The sequence below is a fragment of the Harmonia axyridis genome, chromosome 7 (assembly GCF_914767665.1).
Source record: "Harmonia axyridis chromosome 7, icHarAxyr1.1, whole genome shotgun sequence".
Lineage (NCBI taxonomy): Eukaryota > Metazoa > Arthropoda > Insecta > Coleoptera > Coccinellidae > Harmonia > Harmonia axyridis.
The window spans coordinates 15,560,062-15,576,216 of record NC_059507.1 but is presented as its reverse complement, the minus strand read 5'-3'; the positions used below and the strand labels follow the sequence as shown (position 1 = coordinate 15,576,216).

The following is a 16,155-nucleotide window of genomic DNA, read 5'->3' as shown; positions in this document are numbered from 1 at the left end:
ATATCAATTTGTATAATTATGTGCAATAAAAAGTATGTCAATATTCGTTGGGTATTATTACTTAAGTAAAAATTAAGTTGGATGCAAAACCTCACCGAAATATTGAAAAAACTGTAATTGATATTACAGTTTTTTCACAATTTTCGGTGCAGGTTTTCATTCAAATTGTGAGTTGTTTGGAATTATGAAATAATAAGGCGCAGAATCAACATCATTAGTTCCATTCCCTGCCCATAAGGTCGCCACAATCACGCTTATTTATTTTATCGCTGAGTCGTCACTCTTTCTCTCCCACAGATAACAGAGTTCTCTCCTTTCTCTATGCTCCCATCCAATCATTTTTTTTTTTCGCCTCTGACTTGCTACCATAGAACATGTTTACTTACTCTATGCTTGCTACGTCGAAGTAAACAAATACAATTATTTTATTATGATTGTTCATTAACTGTATAAATGAACTGCCTTCACAATGCATCACAATCATTCTCCAAATAATAACCACTATTGACAAAAATTCATAAAACAAAGAATGATAAATGTCTTCCTTGCTTAGCGAAATTCATTTTTGGACTTCTCAGGAGGATGTCATAACAAATTCCTATTATGGCTCTTTCAAGTAATATATTAATTACCAGATTTTTTTTAACATTAATAATGTCGATTGTAGGTATTACTCTAAAAAAGAATTCACTGATGTACCTAGTAAGAAGATTTATTGTAACCAACGAGGAAATTTATGGACTCCAGTCAATAAGAGACAAAATAAGTTGAAAGATAGATTGAAAGAATTAGAAGTACAGTATAGAACTCATGTTGGAATTAAAAGTTTAATAATTATTTTGTAGGATAGTTTGATACAAAATAAAATTATATGTTATGTATGGAAGGAAAATATATTGCAATTGTTATTGTCTACTGGTCTTCTGATATTTATAACAATAAATGAAAATACAGGTGATATAGTTAACATCACTTTTGACAAACAATTATCTGCCAAGCTGCAAGTGAACATTATTTGTGATGGTAAAGTTTGAAGATTTAAAGATTATTCGAGAAACAATCTATTGTTGATTTATAGGTTTCATTTTGGGACAACAAGTTATTTGTATATGCAATGATGGACATGTATTAGGGTATGGAGGTTCTTGGAAAGATGGATGGCTTATAGAAGGTGGACCTAGACGTAGAGTTCATACTCATTCTAACTGGTTAGTGGTTTGGGGTAGACCCGGATCTGAACATCCACAACCTTGGAGTCCTTTAACTAAGGATCATCAAAGAGCTAACCTTCATCTTTATTGGTTAGGGTTAAGAAGCCCTGAGCTGTTAGCTTATAAGAACACTGATGGAGAACCTTTCATAATAAAAGTTAGTGAATTTTTTGAACATACTCTAATATCAGTAGAGCAAAAAGTTACAAAGAGAGGTAAGTTGAAATTTTAATGGAAATATAGGGTAAAACGTTATTAAGGTGTATGCTTATACTTGAATAGAAATATTTTTGATAAGGAATTTAAATAATAAATAACGTTTTCAGGCACAGTATCAGTAGAAATAACCACTTCAGAACTGTCTAATAATACATTGAAGACGGTAGCTATAACTGCTGTGCCTCTTCAAACACATGTTAGTTGTTGTGAACTGAGTCCCAATGAAGAATATCTTTTGATATGCTGCATAGATAGTACAATAGCAATCTTAGATAGAAATAGTGGTTCAACAAAAACTGTGAAAGTTTCTTTCATTCCCAAAATCTGTACTTGGCAGAAACATGGTGCTCTTGTAGCTATTTGCAATGAGAGTGGACAACTCCAATATTATGACATAGCTTTAAATAATGTCAAGAGTCAAATACTGAATGAAGATGAAACTCATTCTCCATTATTAGATTTGACAGGCTACTTTCATTCTCAAATTTCTGTTGTTTCCCTTAATTGGGAGAATCACAACCTCTTGATAGCTTTAGAACAAGGACCAATAGTTTGTGTTACTCATGCTATCAAATCATTAACTTTTGTTTCGTTGGCGATGAGATATATAAATATATGTGAAATCAAAAAGGCGATAGCATTACTGCTGAATTGGAAATTTGGAGAAGAATCTTTTTTTGTACTTCAGAAGATTGCATCATATCTGTTGAAAAAAAAACTTTCGGAAGAGATAGCACAGCAATTGCAAGATGCTTTAGGTAGTTTCCATGCTGCAACTATCCCCTTAGATGAAGACGTGAGGAATCAATTCAAAAAACAGGTTCGTTTTACCATATTATTCTTTGTGTACATTTTAGCACTCAAGAAACATGAATGATTATTTTCGTACTTATAATTTCTGCACCAAGTGCTTGAAACTTAAAGTTTTTTTTTAGATTTAGCGAAACCTTTTTCATATTTTTTCAGTAAAAATGTTATTATCGAAAATAAATAAGATAATTTTTAGGTGTTTTCGTTAACTAGAAGATTTTTTCATCAATTAATCAGAGCTGGAATGTATGAAACGGCATTTCTTCTAGCTGTTGATATGATGCAACACGATTTATTCATGGATCTTCATTATGTTGCTTCCAAAATTGGGGAAACTGAGATGGCAGCAGCTGCTAGAGCTCAAGCATCTGCCTTGATTAGTAGATGCTCTAGTGAAGGTAAAAATAAGTGTATTATTTCAACATCATATTGATTCATCGTGTAAAAAATCATGAATCGTTTTACTACCATCATTCTCAAATACATTTTTTCATGAATTTCAGAAGAAATGATAATTGTATTTGCTAAATTGGCACAGTATAAAGAGGCTATTTCACAATATAAAAAATGTTGTCCTGTTTATTAAAATCCTCATAGATTTAGAACATTAATCAGGAATAAAATTTATTATTGAATATTCAAAAAAGTTCTTCAAACTAGAAAAATCCATTTTTAGAATTTGAAAAATTTGTCAAATAGCTCTTTGATAGTTTTTTAGTATACATAAAATAAATTAATTTTGTGTTGTTTCAGCTTCAAATTGTTCACGTTCATCATGTTCTGAATGTTCATCTCCTTGCAATAATACAAAAGAAATGTCTCATAATAATGAACATTTAGATACCACCACAAGTAAAGTTTCAGATGTACTCAGTGATAATCTGTTAAGTACAAATTTCAATCAACCAGAATCAAAGAATTTTACTTCATCAAATGGTACTTATGATACTTCTAAAATGGTATCTTCAATAGGAAATTATGTGAAACCTCCTAAAGTGCCAACAAATTTCAATAAACCAGCATTATCTTATGTTCCACCATTACCTTCAGCCAGTTCAGTTTCAAAGAAAATGACTGGTACGATACGAATGCCACAGGTTGCAACTCAAAATAATGTGCAAAAGAATACTCAGTTTACTTGGAATGATAATCCATATTCGTGCAATTATACGTTTTTTACAAACGTTTCTTCTACTTCCAACAATTTTGGAACATCATATCTAGATTTCAGGGAAAACAAATCAACTATGAAGGATATCACACAACTTTCTAATGAATCTGCTCCGGAGAAATTGAGACCTGGAGAAACTATTCCGCTGCCACCATTCAAAGTAAATTTTTCAGATTCTATAATCAATACTCAGGATTTATCACAGTTTTCGAATACCATCAGGAGAAATACTCAGAAAATAAATATAGATGGAAATAGGCCCTTTGTCAGGCAAAATATGAATTATCAACCAATAGGACCCCATGTACTAAACAAGAGTACTTTGTTAGAGCCAAAAAGCTCGTTCCTACCTACAAAACCAATCATAACACCACCACCACTACCCATAACAAATATTTCACATACTTTTCCACATTCTAATACATTGTACACAGAACCAATCATGTCAAAAGGGTATCCAATATCAATGTCATATTCTTCTGCCACCACATCGTCCATAACTCCTAAAAAGCCTCAATCAAAAGTGAAATTTTCAAACACTGTAACCGCTTTCATAGTGCCTGAAGTTAAAAGACCAGTGAGACCATCACCTCTACCACATATGACAGATCCACAAAAAGAATTAGCAGATAGCTTGCCCTTATGTCATCCAAACGAAGATTATCTGAAAGATTTTGCACCTGTTAAACCCAACGAAGATGATGAGAACAGGGATCCCCCAAAAATAAAGGTTGTTCACTTTGGAGTTGTTTGACAACAGGACTTTGAAAGTATTATCTAAAGTATATTTATTTATTTGTTATATAACTAACCTCTCCTATTCGTAATGTTATTATTCAGTAACATAGTAGGTGATGTACGAACCATACCCCAATCACTAATAGATGTAGTTACCTACATCATAATGTTTTTCACAAAAGAAAACGATTTAATCAATAATGGAGACATATAAATATATGTTCAAGTGATTTTAATGAAATATTGGTTGAAGTTTCTTTTTGGCTGTCTGTTTAAATTTTACTTTTTTGTTGTTTTTTAAAAAAATGGGTATGTGAGATGAAAATATCCATTCTTTATGTATTCAATAATCATTTTTGAATAACCTAAAAAAACTTGAATATGTTCACATAGCCTACTGTAGATATTAAACTTAAAAATTTTCAGAACATCTAGCTAAGCATTGCTGTTTATAAAATTGGAATCACCCACATTATGATCTCCTGTGGAAAATTATTAGGGTAAATGCACTGGTTCTCGACCAGTTAACAGAAACATCGATTTCGAGCACGATTTTTTCACATATAAACTCATCAAATTTTAATGGTGTTGGTGTTCATCGATTCTTTGGCGAGTTTTAAATGATTTGTCATATAATTTTAAGCGTTCTTTCCGCATTTAACCTTTGAAATGTGAAAACATGTAGAAAATCTCAATAACCTTCGGTTCTTGACCACGCCGCAGAGTTCTCGACCATTTTTGTGTTAGTTTTTGACCACTAATAATAGTGACCGCTCCACTTAAAAATTTTATAAAAAACTTTAGAGCGAGATGAGTGATTAGTACTTACTTTCGTACCGTACCGTCGACATCACTACCTATCACTCAGATGAGTTTCAGATGAGGTAATCAAGTAAGAAACACTCGGAACCTAAAGAAAAATTATTTTGCAAAAGTTTCCACTTTCTATAAATATTTCAAAATAGCAACTCATGCAACATTATTTGGTTATTTTGCTCTTAATATCTATTTAGAAACTAATGAGTAAATAAAATATAAAACACCAACCACCAGTGGTCGAGAATTAAGTACAATCAAATTGGTTCTCGACTGCGAATAAATAAAGGGTACAAATAAATGTTTCAACGTTAATTCGGTGGTCGCAAACTAATATTAAGAAAGTAGATATATAAATGATTCAGGGAATCGAAAAAAAAACGAAAATGATACAACAGAAATATATCGGTTGAATTAAACAATTATTGAAGTTACATATTGGTTCTCGACCACTTTGGTCGAGAAATAAAAGATACAAATTTTCCAATACCAGTTCGGGACCGCCGAATATTGAACAAAAAAATATACATTTATTTACTTCTCGATTGAAATACACTCAAAAATATATCTTATAGTTGATATGGAACAAAATATATACACATAATTCATTTAAAATAAGAAATAATTACTATTTTCTGGTCATATATCACATAGCACTTTTCTAAGAGAGGGCGAGAAAGAACCCTTTTCTATGATAGACGATGATAAACTAATTTTTAGCGCGAAAACTTTGACCTATACCACTACTATGCAAACTATCTTGGAAGGGTAGAATGGTCAAGAACACCTACCGCGAAAAGATTTTGCACTACATGATATATTTTTATTATTATTTCATCTCAAATCACGGAATGGTCGAGAACCAGTGCCGGTCGACTAACCAGTGCATTTACCTTACCTTTTGTTTAAAAAACTGTTTGATGTCAGTTTTTTTAATGTAAATGAAACAGCCATTCATTCTAAACCTGTTATTAGGCTATGTCTTCTTCATGTCTATTCATTATTACTCTATATATAATATGAGAAGGTAAACATCAAGTGAATTGGCAAAAACCATTACTTATATATGCTATAGTTACTGTCTTTTCTAATCTGAATGACATTTCAGGAGGAAACGTTTGATCTTATTTCATGCTTGACTCGGGTGTTGAAAATTTGCCTCAAGGCATTCATATTTATAGAGTGGACTGTTAGGTCCAGAAATAGACACGAGAAAGGTTTAGTCTTAGAAATATTTATAACATTATAAAATGAATTTTATCTAATGAAAGACAATATTTATCTTACCTATATTTTTTTATACTTTTTAATAAATATATAAACTAAACTTGCATTTCATCATATTCAAAGGAAACAATAAGATAAAATAATTTTCCTCTATTTCTTCTTGACGGGTCCACCTAGATCATCCAATTCTTGCTTAAGCTGTTTTAGTTCAGTATCTGGAACATATCTTATGTCTTCATGGTATTGCTCATGAGGAATAATATTAACTGTTACTCCCATTGGCAAAGAAGCTTCTATAGCTCTTATTAATATAGGAAGCTGAAAATATATTTATCTCAATTATTAAAATGAAATTCCTAAGGTTTGGTGAATAGAAGTCCACTTTGATCAGTTTTTTTAATATTGGACATATATAAAATAACATTTGATAATGAATTTCCATCAAGGACCAAATCCATTAAATATTCCAACACTTTACCTGGAGGGATGAACATTGCCTTATCTGAATCATTCTTTCATAAACACTTAATTTATATTGACTTTTAACTACTTCACTTTGGGGTTTATAGGTAGAAATGTTAAGTGTTTGGCCAGGAACAGCCCAAGCATCGTCCACATCTATATCCATATTATCAGCTATTTTATGGACAAATTTTTGATAATTTTCTAGAATTGGATAATCATAACCCCTCAGCTGAATATTAAGGGTTTCATATACGGGAAATTTTGGTAGCAATTCCTGAAAATCGCCTAAATTTTCAAACTGGTACTAAGTAGGTAGATGATTACCTTTAAATAACTAGGTTCATAAAGATCATCACTGTATTTCCTCAAATTTGTTATAGTCCTAGCTGTTTTTACATTACTTAGTCTAGACAATACTTTAATCATTTTGAAAAAAGATTTTTCAGCTAAGAAAATTCTTAGTATAATATGAAAAGATTCCAAGAGAAAATGTATTATTTATTAGATAGGTTAATTTTATGCTTTGACCGTCGCCATAGAATATACTGATAAATTCTAGGATACACATATGATAAAACTTGGACAATTTGAAAAGTATATTTCGAAATGTTTCAGTTTGCAGGGAAATCAAAAATGTCCATTCGTTTTTTTTTTTTTCCGATTAGAAAAATTTGATGTAGTAAAAACTAAAGACTCCGAACTAATTTTGACCAATAGAATTACACGTCGTTGCTTAATTTTGATTGGTGCTTTTCCACCGGTATCTTTTCTCCTTCTCCAAATCCTCCTCTGAAAAATCTGGAACCTCGAATTTGTCATGTATTGAATTGCTCTGACGTGGAGAAATCTTTATTTTTTGATTAATCTGCAAAGAACACATGCAGGGTGTTTATTAAGAATTGAAATATTTATATTAGTAAGTATTCATTTTTCAATTTATCTCCAGATAAATGTCTGAGCAAATCATTCCTCTGTTTAAATGAAAAATCTAAAAAAAAAATAGAAATTATGAGTTAAACAGGCATGCAATTCAAGAAATTGATTACTTTTCGCTTAAATTATTTCAATTGTAATAATACTTCCTTCTTTCAGTTAACGGAATGAAGATTGCTGGTAGTGTAGCAACCCTAACAATATGTTTCATATTGATACATTATGTAAACAGTCTTGCTGTAATGTCAGTTGATTTGGGTTCAGAATGGATGAAAGTAGGAGTCGTATCACCTGGAGTTCCAATGGAAATAGCTTTAAATAAAGAATCTAAAAGAAAAACACCAGCTATTATAAGTTATAAAGATAATGAGCGATTATTTGGAGAAGATGCTCAAACATTAGGAATTCGGTTTCCAAAGAGTGCTTATGTGTATTTACTTGATCTATTAGGTAAAGATATAAATCATCCAATGGTGAAATTATATCAACAACGTTTTCCCTATTATGATATCATAGAAAATCCTAAAAGGAAGACAATAATGTTTAAGCATGATGAAGACAACATTTATTCAGTTGAAGAACTATTAGCTCAGCTACTAGTAAAAGCTAAAGAATTTGCTGAGCAGGCAGCTCACCAACCAATCAAAGAATGTGTTATTACTGTCCCTGGTTACTTCAATCAGGTTGAAAGAGAAGCCCTAATTCAAGCTGTAAAACTTGCTAATTTGAAATTACTTCAATTAATAAATGATTATACAGCTGTTGCATTAAATTATGGAATATTTAGAAGTAAAGATTTCAATGAAACATCACAATATATTATGTTCTATGACATGGGAGCATCATCTACTACTGCAACAATAGTTAGTTTTCAAAATTCAAAAACTAAAGAGAGAGGTTATTTGGAGACTCATCCAGAACTGAGCATAATAGGAGTAGGATATGATCGTACTCTAGGAGGTTTAGAAATGCAAATTAGGTTACGAGATTACTTAGGGGCTAAATTCAATGAAGTTAAAAAAACTAAAAACAATGTTTTCGAAAATAAACGAAGCATGGCAAAACTCTTCAAAGAAGCTGGCAGATTAAAGAATGTGTTATCTGCAAATGCTCAACATATTGCACAAATAGAAGGTTTATTAGATGAAGAAGATTTCAAATTGTCTGTTACACGCCAAGAATTTGAAGATTTAATACCAGACTTATTGGAAAGGGTCGCTAACCCAATTGAACAAGCATTGAAAAACGCACAACTGTCTAAAGATGTGCTTCATCAGGTTGTACTCTTTGGTGCTGGTACTCGGGTTCCAAAAGTTCAAGAAATACTTCGTAATATTGTTGGACAAGATTTAGCTAAGAATTTGAACACAGATGAAGCAGCTGCTATGGGTGCAGTCTATAAGGCTGCTGATTTAAGTACTGGTTTCCAAGTTAAAAAATTCATCACAAAAGATGCTGTTTTATTTCCTATTCAAGTTATATTTGAAAGAGAAGTTGAATCCCATGTGAAACAAGTTAAACGAACTCTATTTGGCTTGATGAATCCTTATCCTCAGAAAAAAATTATTACATTCAATAAACATACTGATGATTTTACTTTCAACGTTAATTATGCAGACTTAGATTATTTGAAAGCTAATGAGATAAAAAATATAGGCATACTAAACCTCACCGAAGTCTCATTGACGGGGGTACGGGCTGCTATTGAAAAACATCCATTATCAGAGAATGTTGAATCTAAAGGAATAAAAGCTCATTTTCAGATGGATGAATCAGGAGTTCTCAATTTGATAAATGTAGATTTAGTTGTAGAAAAGAAAGTTATTGAGACAGAAGATGAAGGAACTTTATCTAAATTAGGAAGTACTATTAGTAAATTATTTGGAGGAGAAGAAAAAGTTGAAGAAAAACTTGAGGCAGACAAAATACCCACAGAAACATCCAACATTACAGAGAATGAAAAGCAAACTAAAGAAACTATTGAAGGAAAGTTAACATCAAACTCGTCTGATATAAAAAATAATACAATGAAAACAAAACCTAAGATTTTATCTATCAAGGAACCAATACTAGTAAATATTAAATCGATGAACATACCATCTCTTGATCAAGAACAGTTTACCCAATCTCAAACTAAACTAGAAACATTGGACAGTTTAGAGAAGGAGATTTTGAGAAGGTCTACTGCTCTTAATAATCTTGAGACATTTGTTGTTGATGTTCAGAATAAACTTTCTGAGGATGAATACTCTGAGGCAGTAACAGTTGAAGATAAAGAAAAAATTCTAAACCTTTGTTCTTCTGTATCTGACTGGTTATATGAAGAAGGTGCAGATGTAGATGCAGCAACTTATGAAACCAAACTAGAATATTTGAAAACCGAAACTAATCCATTATTTGCAAGGGTATGGGAACATCAAGAAAGACCAGAAGCTTTGAGTGCTCTCAATTCAATGTTGAATCATTCTACTCATTTCTTGGAATCTGCTAAAAATCTTACAGAATCAGTGAATCCTACAAAAAATGTTTTCACTGATAAAGAAGTTCAATCCCTAGAGAAAATAATATCTGACACACAAGATTGGTTATTGAAGAATGTTGAAGCTCAGGAAAAACTGAAAAGGTATGAAAATGTTGTTTTGACAGTAAAATCGATAACAGAAAAAATGGGCTTATTAGATCGAGAAGTAAAATATTTGGTCAATAAATTGAGGATATGGAAACCAAAGAAGGAAGAAAAGAAAGGAAAACCAATAAAAAAGGATGATACTCTACAAACTCCAACAGAAGAAGAAAGTGAAAAAAATGAAACACTGACTAATGGAAATGAAGAAAAACAAAGTAGTAATAAAATTGAATCAGATGAAGAAATGAAAAATGAAACAGTGACTATTGGAAATGAAGAACAGAGTAGTGATAAAATTAAATCAGACGGAGAAAAGAGTGAACCACCGCATAATGAACTATAAAATAAAAATAGAAAACAATTTTTTATATTTCTGTTATATTAATATATTAGGCAATTTCTTTAATTAATTTATTGAACAATTTGATGTGTGTGATCTACAAGATTTCTAAGATAGATTAAAAAAATAGTGTGGACTTGAAATTATTATTAGCTTTTTCTACAATCTATAACAATCATTTTTTTTATAGGATATGAATATATCAGATTTTCCCAGTATATATATTCACTTTCTAATATCCAAATTCATATGCCCCTGATTTGAATAAATAAATCTTATGTATTATCTATATGAAATATTCAAATTGATGTGGATATCTATAATTTTTAGTAGGTTTGGTTTTTAAAAATACTATGAAAAAATCATGAAAGCATACATTTTTTCTTGCGGAAGTCTTATAATTTGCTAAATTTACTTTAAAAAATAATTTTGATACGAATTAATCTGACGTCACAAAACTGTTCCTGTGAAGACGTTTTACCACAGACTAACTAGTAATCTGTGGTTTTACAATCATGACTGGATTCGCTTCTGATTGGTCATAGACAAACTAATCTAGTTATAAGAGAGTTATTGCAACACACAAATAAGCGATCTTTTATTACAGGATCTCTTATTTTGACATGTACGCATGCGCATTGAGTCAGATATTAAGGATTGTCTAAATCTAAAATACAGGCCTTCCTTACTTTATTTAAATACAGGCGACCAACTTTTATTTAAGGATCCTTTATTTTGACAGATATCTGTTTATGCCGAATATTTGCCGTCGTTATTCAGCAAGAACTAACCTATAAATATTTGTAGCTGTTTAGGTAAACAAAGTGAACTTTTCGAGAAATTTGCATTTTATTTCTTGATTTTGGGCATCTGTGGGAACCATTTGATTCGAGGAAAAAAATGTGCTCTCAATAACGAATTTTTCAAGAACTTATACGATTCTCAACAAAACATCATATTTAATTTGATCCTACTAAAAGAATTAAAAATAATACTGATAAATCCTGAATTTTATTAGAAATAAGAATTTACCTATATGTATAATGTAGTATTGTTGCAGAATCCTACTGCATACTGAAAATCATTCTTTTATATTGAATATGAGTAATTTATTCTGTAATATGGACACACCAATGGGATTGTTTTGAAAGAAAAATAATAAACTTGTTACCTAAGTACTTTTTTATATATTGGATCAACATAGCATAAAAAAAGCAAATCACAATGCAGAACCTAATTAATTATCAATAATGTTATTATAAAATTATACGTTAAGTACACTTATTTCAAAATTATTGTGGGAAAATACATAACATAATTCTGTTAAACAAAATAATCTTCCAATACTGGTGGTTTTACATGAAAAGAAATACTTGATTGACTTCCATTCAAACAAGTACATAAAGTAGACTGATATTTTACATAGTGATGATACTTTGTCAACAAGTTTCTCTAATAGTTCCATCGATAAAACCCCAGTAGTTTGGTACAGCTCCTCCCATATAACGAATTGGTAGACTAAAAATGAATTAAGGTAATATAATATATAATTTAAATTCAATTCAGGTAATAGCTTACCTATAACTAGAGCTGATAACTATTTCTATAAAGCCACTTATGTGCATTCAAATTATCTTAGAAGTGCCCATGATTTTCCACAATGAAGTTTGCAGTTATAAAAATAAAAACTTCGATAATGATTGCGAGACTTGTAGTAAAAGTTTTCCAAGTCAACTAGTCGATTTGTTTGAATTGGTTTTGATATATTTTCTACACCAACTGTATCTATTATGAAAAATCAATTCCTCAATAATGTTCCCAGCTAAAATTGCTAACGCTATTTGTTCTTTCATTTTCGATTTTGAACTTTTACCAAATGAATTATTTCATTTATCAGAATACAAACTAAAGGTGACAAAATATAAATATGTCAAATTTAAAGATCTGTCACTTTACTGACTTTCGTTAAAAGCACCTTGCAATAGTTCACTTTTAACGTCCACGATAGAGGATCCTTTAATAAAAGATCGCTTATTTGTGCGTTGCAATAATATACGGTCATAGTCACGCTTAGAATATAGATATTATTAATGTTCTACATAAGTACAATAGTCACGTTTCAAATCAGTAACTGTCTATGGCTAAAACAACCTTATTTTCAACATAGAAGCACAGAATACTTACTAAATAATAAAGATAACTTCCTCCTCCACACGAAAGAAACAAAATAATTAAATAGTTCAAAGATTAATATATTAAGAAGAACGGAGGTCAGAAGTTAGTAGTTCTGTTGTTAGCTTTTGTTATTGATCTGTCAATATGTCAGAGGATGTTCTAAATATTTATGAAAATATTTTTATTATAGTATTAATTTAGAACAAAAAATACAAAATGTTTATCTGTAAATTATGTGCAGGAGAAATACCCGCAGGAAAAGAAATTGAGTTGGATGATCCTGAAGTAGTTTTAATGATGAATTTTATTAAACTAGATTATAAAAAATTGGTAAATGTCTCAAGACATTTCTGAAATATATAATTTTCATGTTATTTTTAGGTCACAGGCGAGCAGAATAGTTTTGCTTGTTCTGAATGTATGAATACCATGAAAATAACTTACAACTTTATAATGCTTTGTATGAAAACAGAAATAAAGTTGAGAAATTGTGTAGACCAAAATAAATATCCACAAAATAGATTTGCCACTTTAGAAAAGTTGTTGGAAATAAACACTGGAACAGTTTCGTCTCAAAATAATCATATTTGTAGAATTTGTCTGAGAGTGACAACAGAATTGTTTTTCAATATGAATGAAAGGTATAAAGGAATGCAGGTTCCGATTGAACAGATGTTAAGTGGTTGTTCCTCTTCTCTTGTAAGTACACAAATATTTGTCACATGATTCAATTAAATCTATTTCCATTTTATGGAATTAAATGAATGTTTGATGGTTTAAGTCTTTACTTCACTTGAATTCATCTAGATATTCATTTCAAGAAAGATAACTATTTTGTGAAAATAAAGTTATTTTACTATTAATGATTTGAAATGAAAATATTCTCATTTTTCACTTCTAGGATCTTTCCATAACAAAGGAATCAATAATTTGTGAAAATTGTGTTAACTTATTAATAACATCATTTACGTTTTATGAGAAAAACAAACTTTTGAAAAGGTTATCTGAGAGAATGATGATAAATCAAGAAGATAATTGTGATGTAGATTATGTAAAAACGGAATTTTCTGAAAAGGATACAGAAGATTCTCAAGTGTTATTGCCCAATGTAATATATGTGAAAGAAGAACCATCTTCTTTGGATATAAATGAGGAAGTGAAAATAGAAGATAACTCGGAGCCAATTTTGAGAATCCAAGGTGAAATTGGAGGGTAAGTAGAAATAACTGATATTATTAATTATTCCTTTTAAGATGTTTCATCTTAAACTTCTATTTTTCAGTAAGCCATACAAACCAGTTTCTAAGCGCTACTTTTGTCAAACTTGCTCCTATACAACTAAACGAAAGGCATGCTTGATCAAACATAAGATTGTCCATTTTCCTGATTATAAAAAACCATTGTTCAAATGTAATCAATGTGGTTACACAGTAAAAAGCCAAAAATATCTAGATCGTCACATGTCATTACATGCCAATGGTATGGACTTCAAAAAATTCAAGTGTGAATTGTGTTCATTTAGTACTAAAAAAAGAAGTAAGCTAGAAAGACATTTGACTGTTCACAAAGATGAAAGAGAAACTATGATGTATAAATGTTCAAAGTGTATGTTCATAACTAAATGGAAAGGATATTTAACACAACATGAGCTAACTCACAATGAAACTGAAGAAAAGAAATTTAAATGTAAAGAATGTGATTTCAGTACAAATTGGAGGGGTGAGAATATGGAAGAATTTTGCAAATTCTATATTTTTTTGTTTAATATTGAATTTTTAGGTAGTTTACTTCAACATAAAGTGGTCCATTTATCAGGAGATGATGCTTTTAAATTCAGTTGTGATCAATGTTCTTTTAAAACAAAGAGGAAAGATAATTTATCAAAACATATGATAAGGCATATGAAGGATGAAGATGTTAGGATATTTTACTGCTCGGAATGTCCTTTCACCAGTAAATTCAGCAGCAAACTTGCTAGACATATGCATGTTCATAAACAAGGAGATGATTTAACAACATATAGGTAAAAATCTTTTTTTTTTACTATTTCTATTACTTCATGTCTTTCCAATTTCCATCTTTTATTTCTATTACGATGAGCTGGTCTTAATGGTAAAAAACACACATGTATTGGAAAGCTAGTAACTGTGAGATCTTGAAGACATTGTTTTCACCACTTCTCTTGATGTTTACTTTTTAGCTGTACAGATTGTTCCTTTCAAACGAGATGGAAAAACAACTTACAACAGCACATGAGGGTCCATCAAGATGCTTCAGAAATTCCCCTGTTTAAATGTAAAGATTGTTCGTTTACTACAAAATGGAAAACATGTTTAACTGAACATGAAGTGATGCATAAAACTGGTGATGATTCCAAAGAATATAAATGTACAGAATGTAGCTTTACCACTAAATGGAAAAAGAGTTTAAATATGCACATATTGACACATACAACAGATGAAAGTGTAAAGAAATTCAAATGTGCCATGTGTGAATACAAAACATACAGATCTCATCACCTCAAAAGACATATGCAAGTGCATTACAAATAATAGATTGAAATTTTAATTGTAGTTCGAAATTGAGTCATCTTAAGATACCTGAAAATTTAGTTTATATTTTCCTTTATACTTACACAATATTTGATTGAGTCCTTTTTAAAGAAAATTACATTTATGTTATAACTACTCACCTTTTTTAGAGAAATGAGCAAAGTTTCTCACATGGAGGGATGTAGATTGAATAAAGTTTATTGAGATTTTTATCTATAATTCATCAAGCATTGATAAGTAACGCTTTTCTCCCTACTGAATTTTAGTAACCAGAGCATTTGAAAAACGTTTCGACAACAATGTTACCATCTTCAGAAACTAAAAGTTACTAACCAAATATACAGCCATAACCCATTATTATAGCACTAATCACATTACTCAAAACGTCTTTACTTAGACAAGCTTCTTCCTTGACTCCAAACAGTGGATTGTAAGTGTGTGTCAAAATTATATTCCAAATTTTCTTTATTTGAATATTCCACTTTTAACAAATTTTCCAAGCATTTCCAGTTTTCAAAACAAGATCGGCCACAAGGGCATAGAAATAGGGGGTGGTACTGGGGGAATTACCCCCCTCAAGATTTCCAAAATATAAATTGCAGAATTCTTGCAAAGACGAAGAACGAAATTTTTCACATGAAATGAATCAATAATTATTTTACTTTCCTTTGAAATCCACACTTCAGTAAAATATCCCGTTTACGGTTTATGAGTTTATTATTGCTTTCAAGATGAGTACGTTGATTGCACTACGAGCAGTCTATGTCTGAGGTTTATTATTTTCTTTTATCTATCCGCTTTGTCGGCCCCTTATTTGCCATCTGTGATTTTTGCATTCGTCATCGGTATACACTCACCCATGGTTTTCGGTT

The 16,155-nt window shown here is 30.6% G+C and overlaps 4 protein-coding genes across 4 annotated transcripts; 3 read left to right on the top strand and 1 right to left on the bottom strand.

Annotated features, from left to right (window-relative positions):
• Positions 1–75: 75 nt before the first annotated feature.
• Positions 76–4,742, top strand: LOC123685048 (WD repeat-containing and planar cell polarity effector protein fritz homolog). Its single transcript, XM_045624616.1, has 7 exons — positions 76–616; positions 668–794; positions 846–1,023; positions 1,079–1,426; positions 1,538–2,250; positions 2,437–2,638; positions 2,994–4,742. Exons 1-7 carry the CDS (start codon positions 537–539, stop codon positions 4,163–4,165), a joined length of 2,820 nt encoding a protein of 939 aa, XP_045480572.1. The 5' UTR covers positions 76–536; the 3' UTR covers positions 4,166–4,742.
• Positions 4,743–6,242: 1,500 nt separating this feature from the next.
• LOC123685047 (39S ribosomal protein L48, mitochondrial) lies at positions 6,243–7,431 on the bottom strand. The gene is made up of 3 exons (XM_045624615.1): positions 6,982–7,431; positions 6,671–6,931; positions 6,243–6,510 (listed from the first exon to the last, which is right to left on the bottom strand). The coding sequence occupies exons 1-3, from the start codon at positions 7,081–7,083 to the stop codon at positions 6,343–6,345; spliced, it is 531 nt and encodes a 176-aa protein (XP_045480571.1). The 5' UTR covers positions 7,084–7,431; the 3' UTR covers positions 6,243–6,342.
• A 2-nt stretch (positions 7,432–7,433) lies between these two features.
• On the top strand, positions 7,434–10,699 carry LOC123685046 (hypoxia up-regulated protein 1). The gene is made up of 2 exons (XM_045624614.1): positions 7,434–7,573; positions 7,750–10,699. The coding sequence occupies exon 2, from the start codon at positions 7,758–7,760 to the stop codon at positions 10,557–10,559; it is 2,802 nt and encodes a 933-aa protein (XP_045480570.1). The 5' UTR covers positions 7,434–7,573; positions 7,750–7,757; the 3' UTR covers positions 10,560–10,699.
• A 2,150-nt stretch (positions 10,700–12,849) lies between these two features.
• LOC123685041 (zinc finger protein 729-like) lies at positions 12,850–15,502 on the top strand. Its single transcript, XM_045624606.1, has 6 exons — positions 12,850–13,061; positions 13,113–13,430; positions 13,633–13,943; positions 14,014–14,450; positions 14,511–14,754; positions 14,932–15,502. Exons 1-6 carry the CDS (start codon positions 12,948–12,950, stop codon positions 15,281–15,283), a joined length of 1,776 nt encoding a protein of 591 aa, XP_045480562.1. The 5' UTR covers positions 12,850–12,947; the 3' UTR covers positions 15,284–15,502.
• Positions 15,503–16,155: the final 653 nt, after the last annotated feature.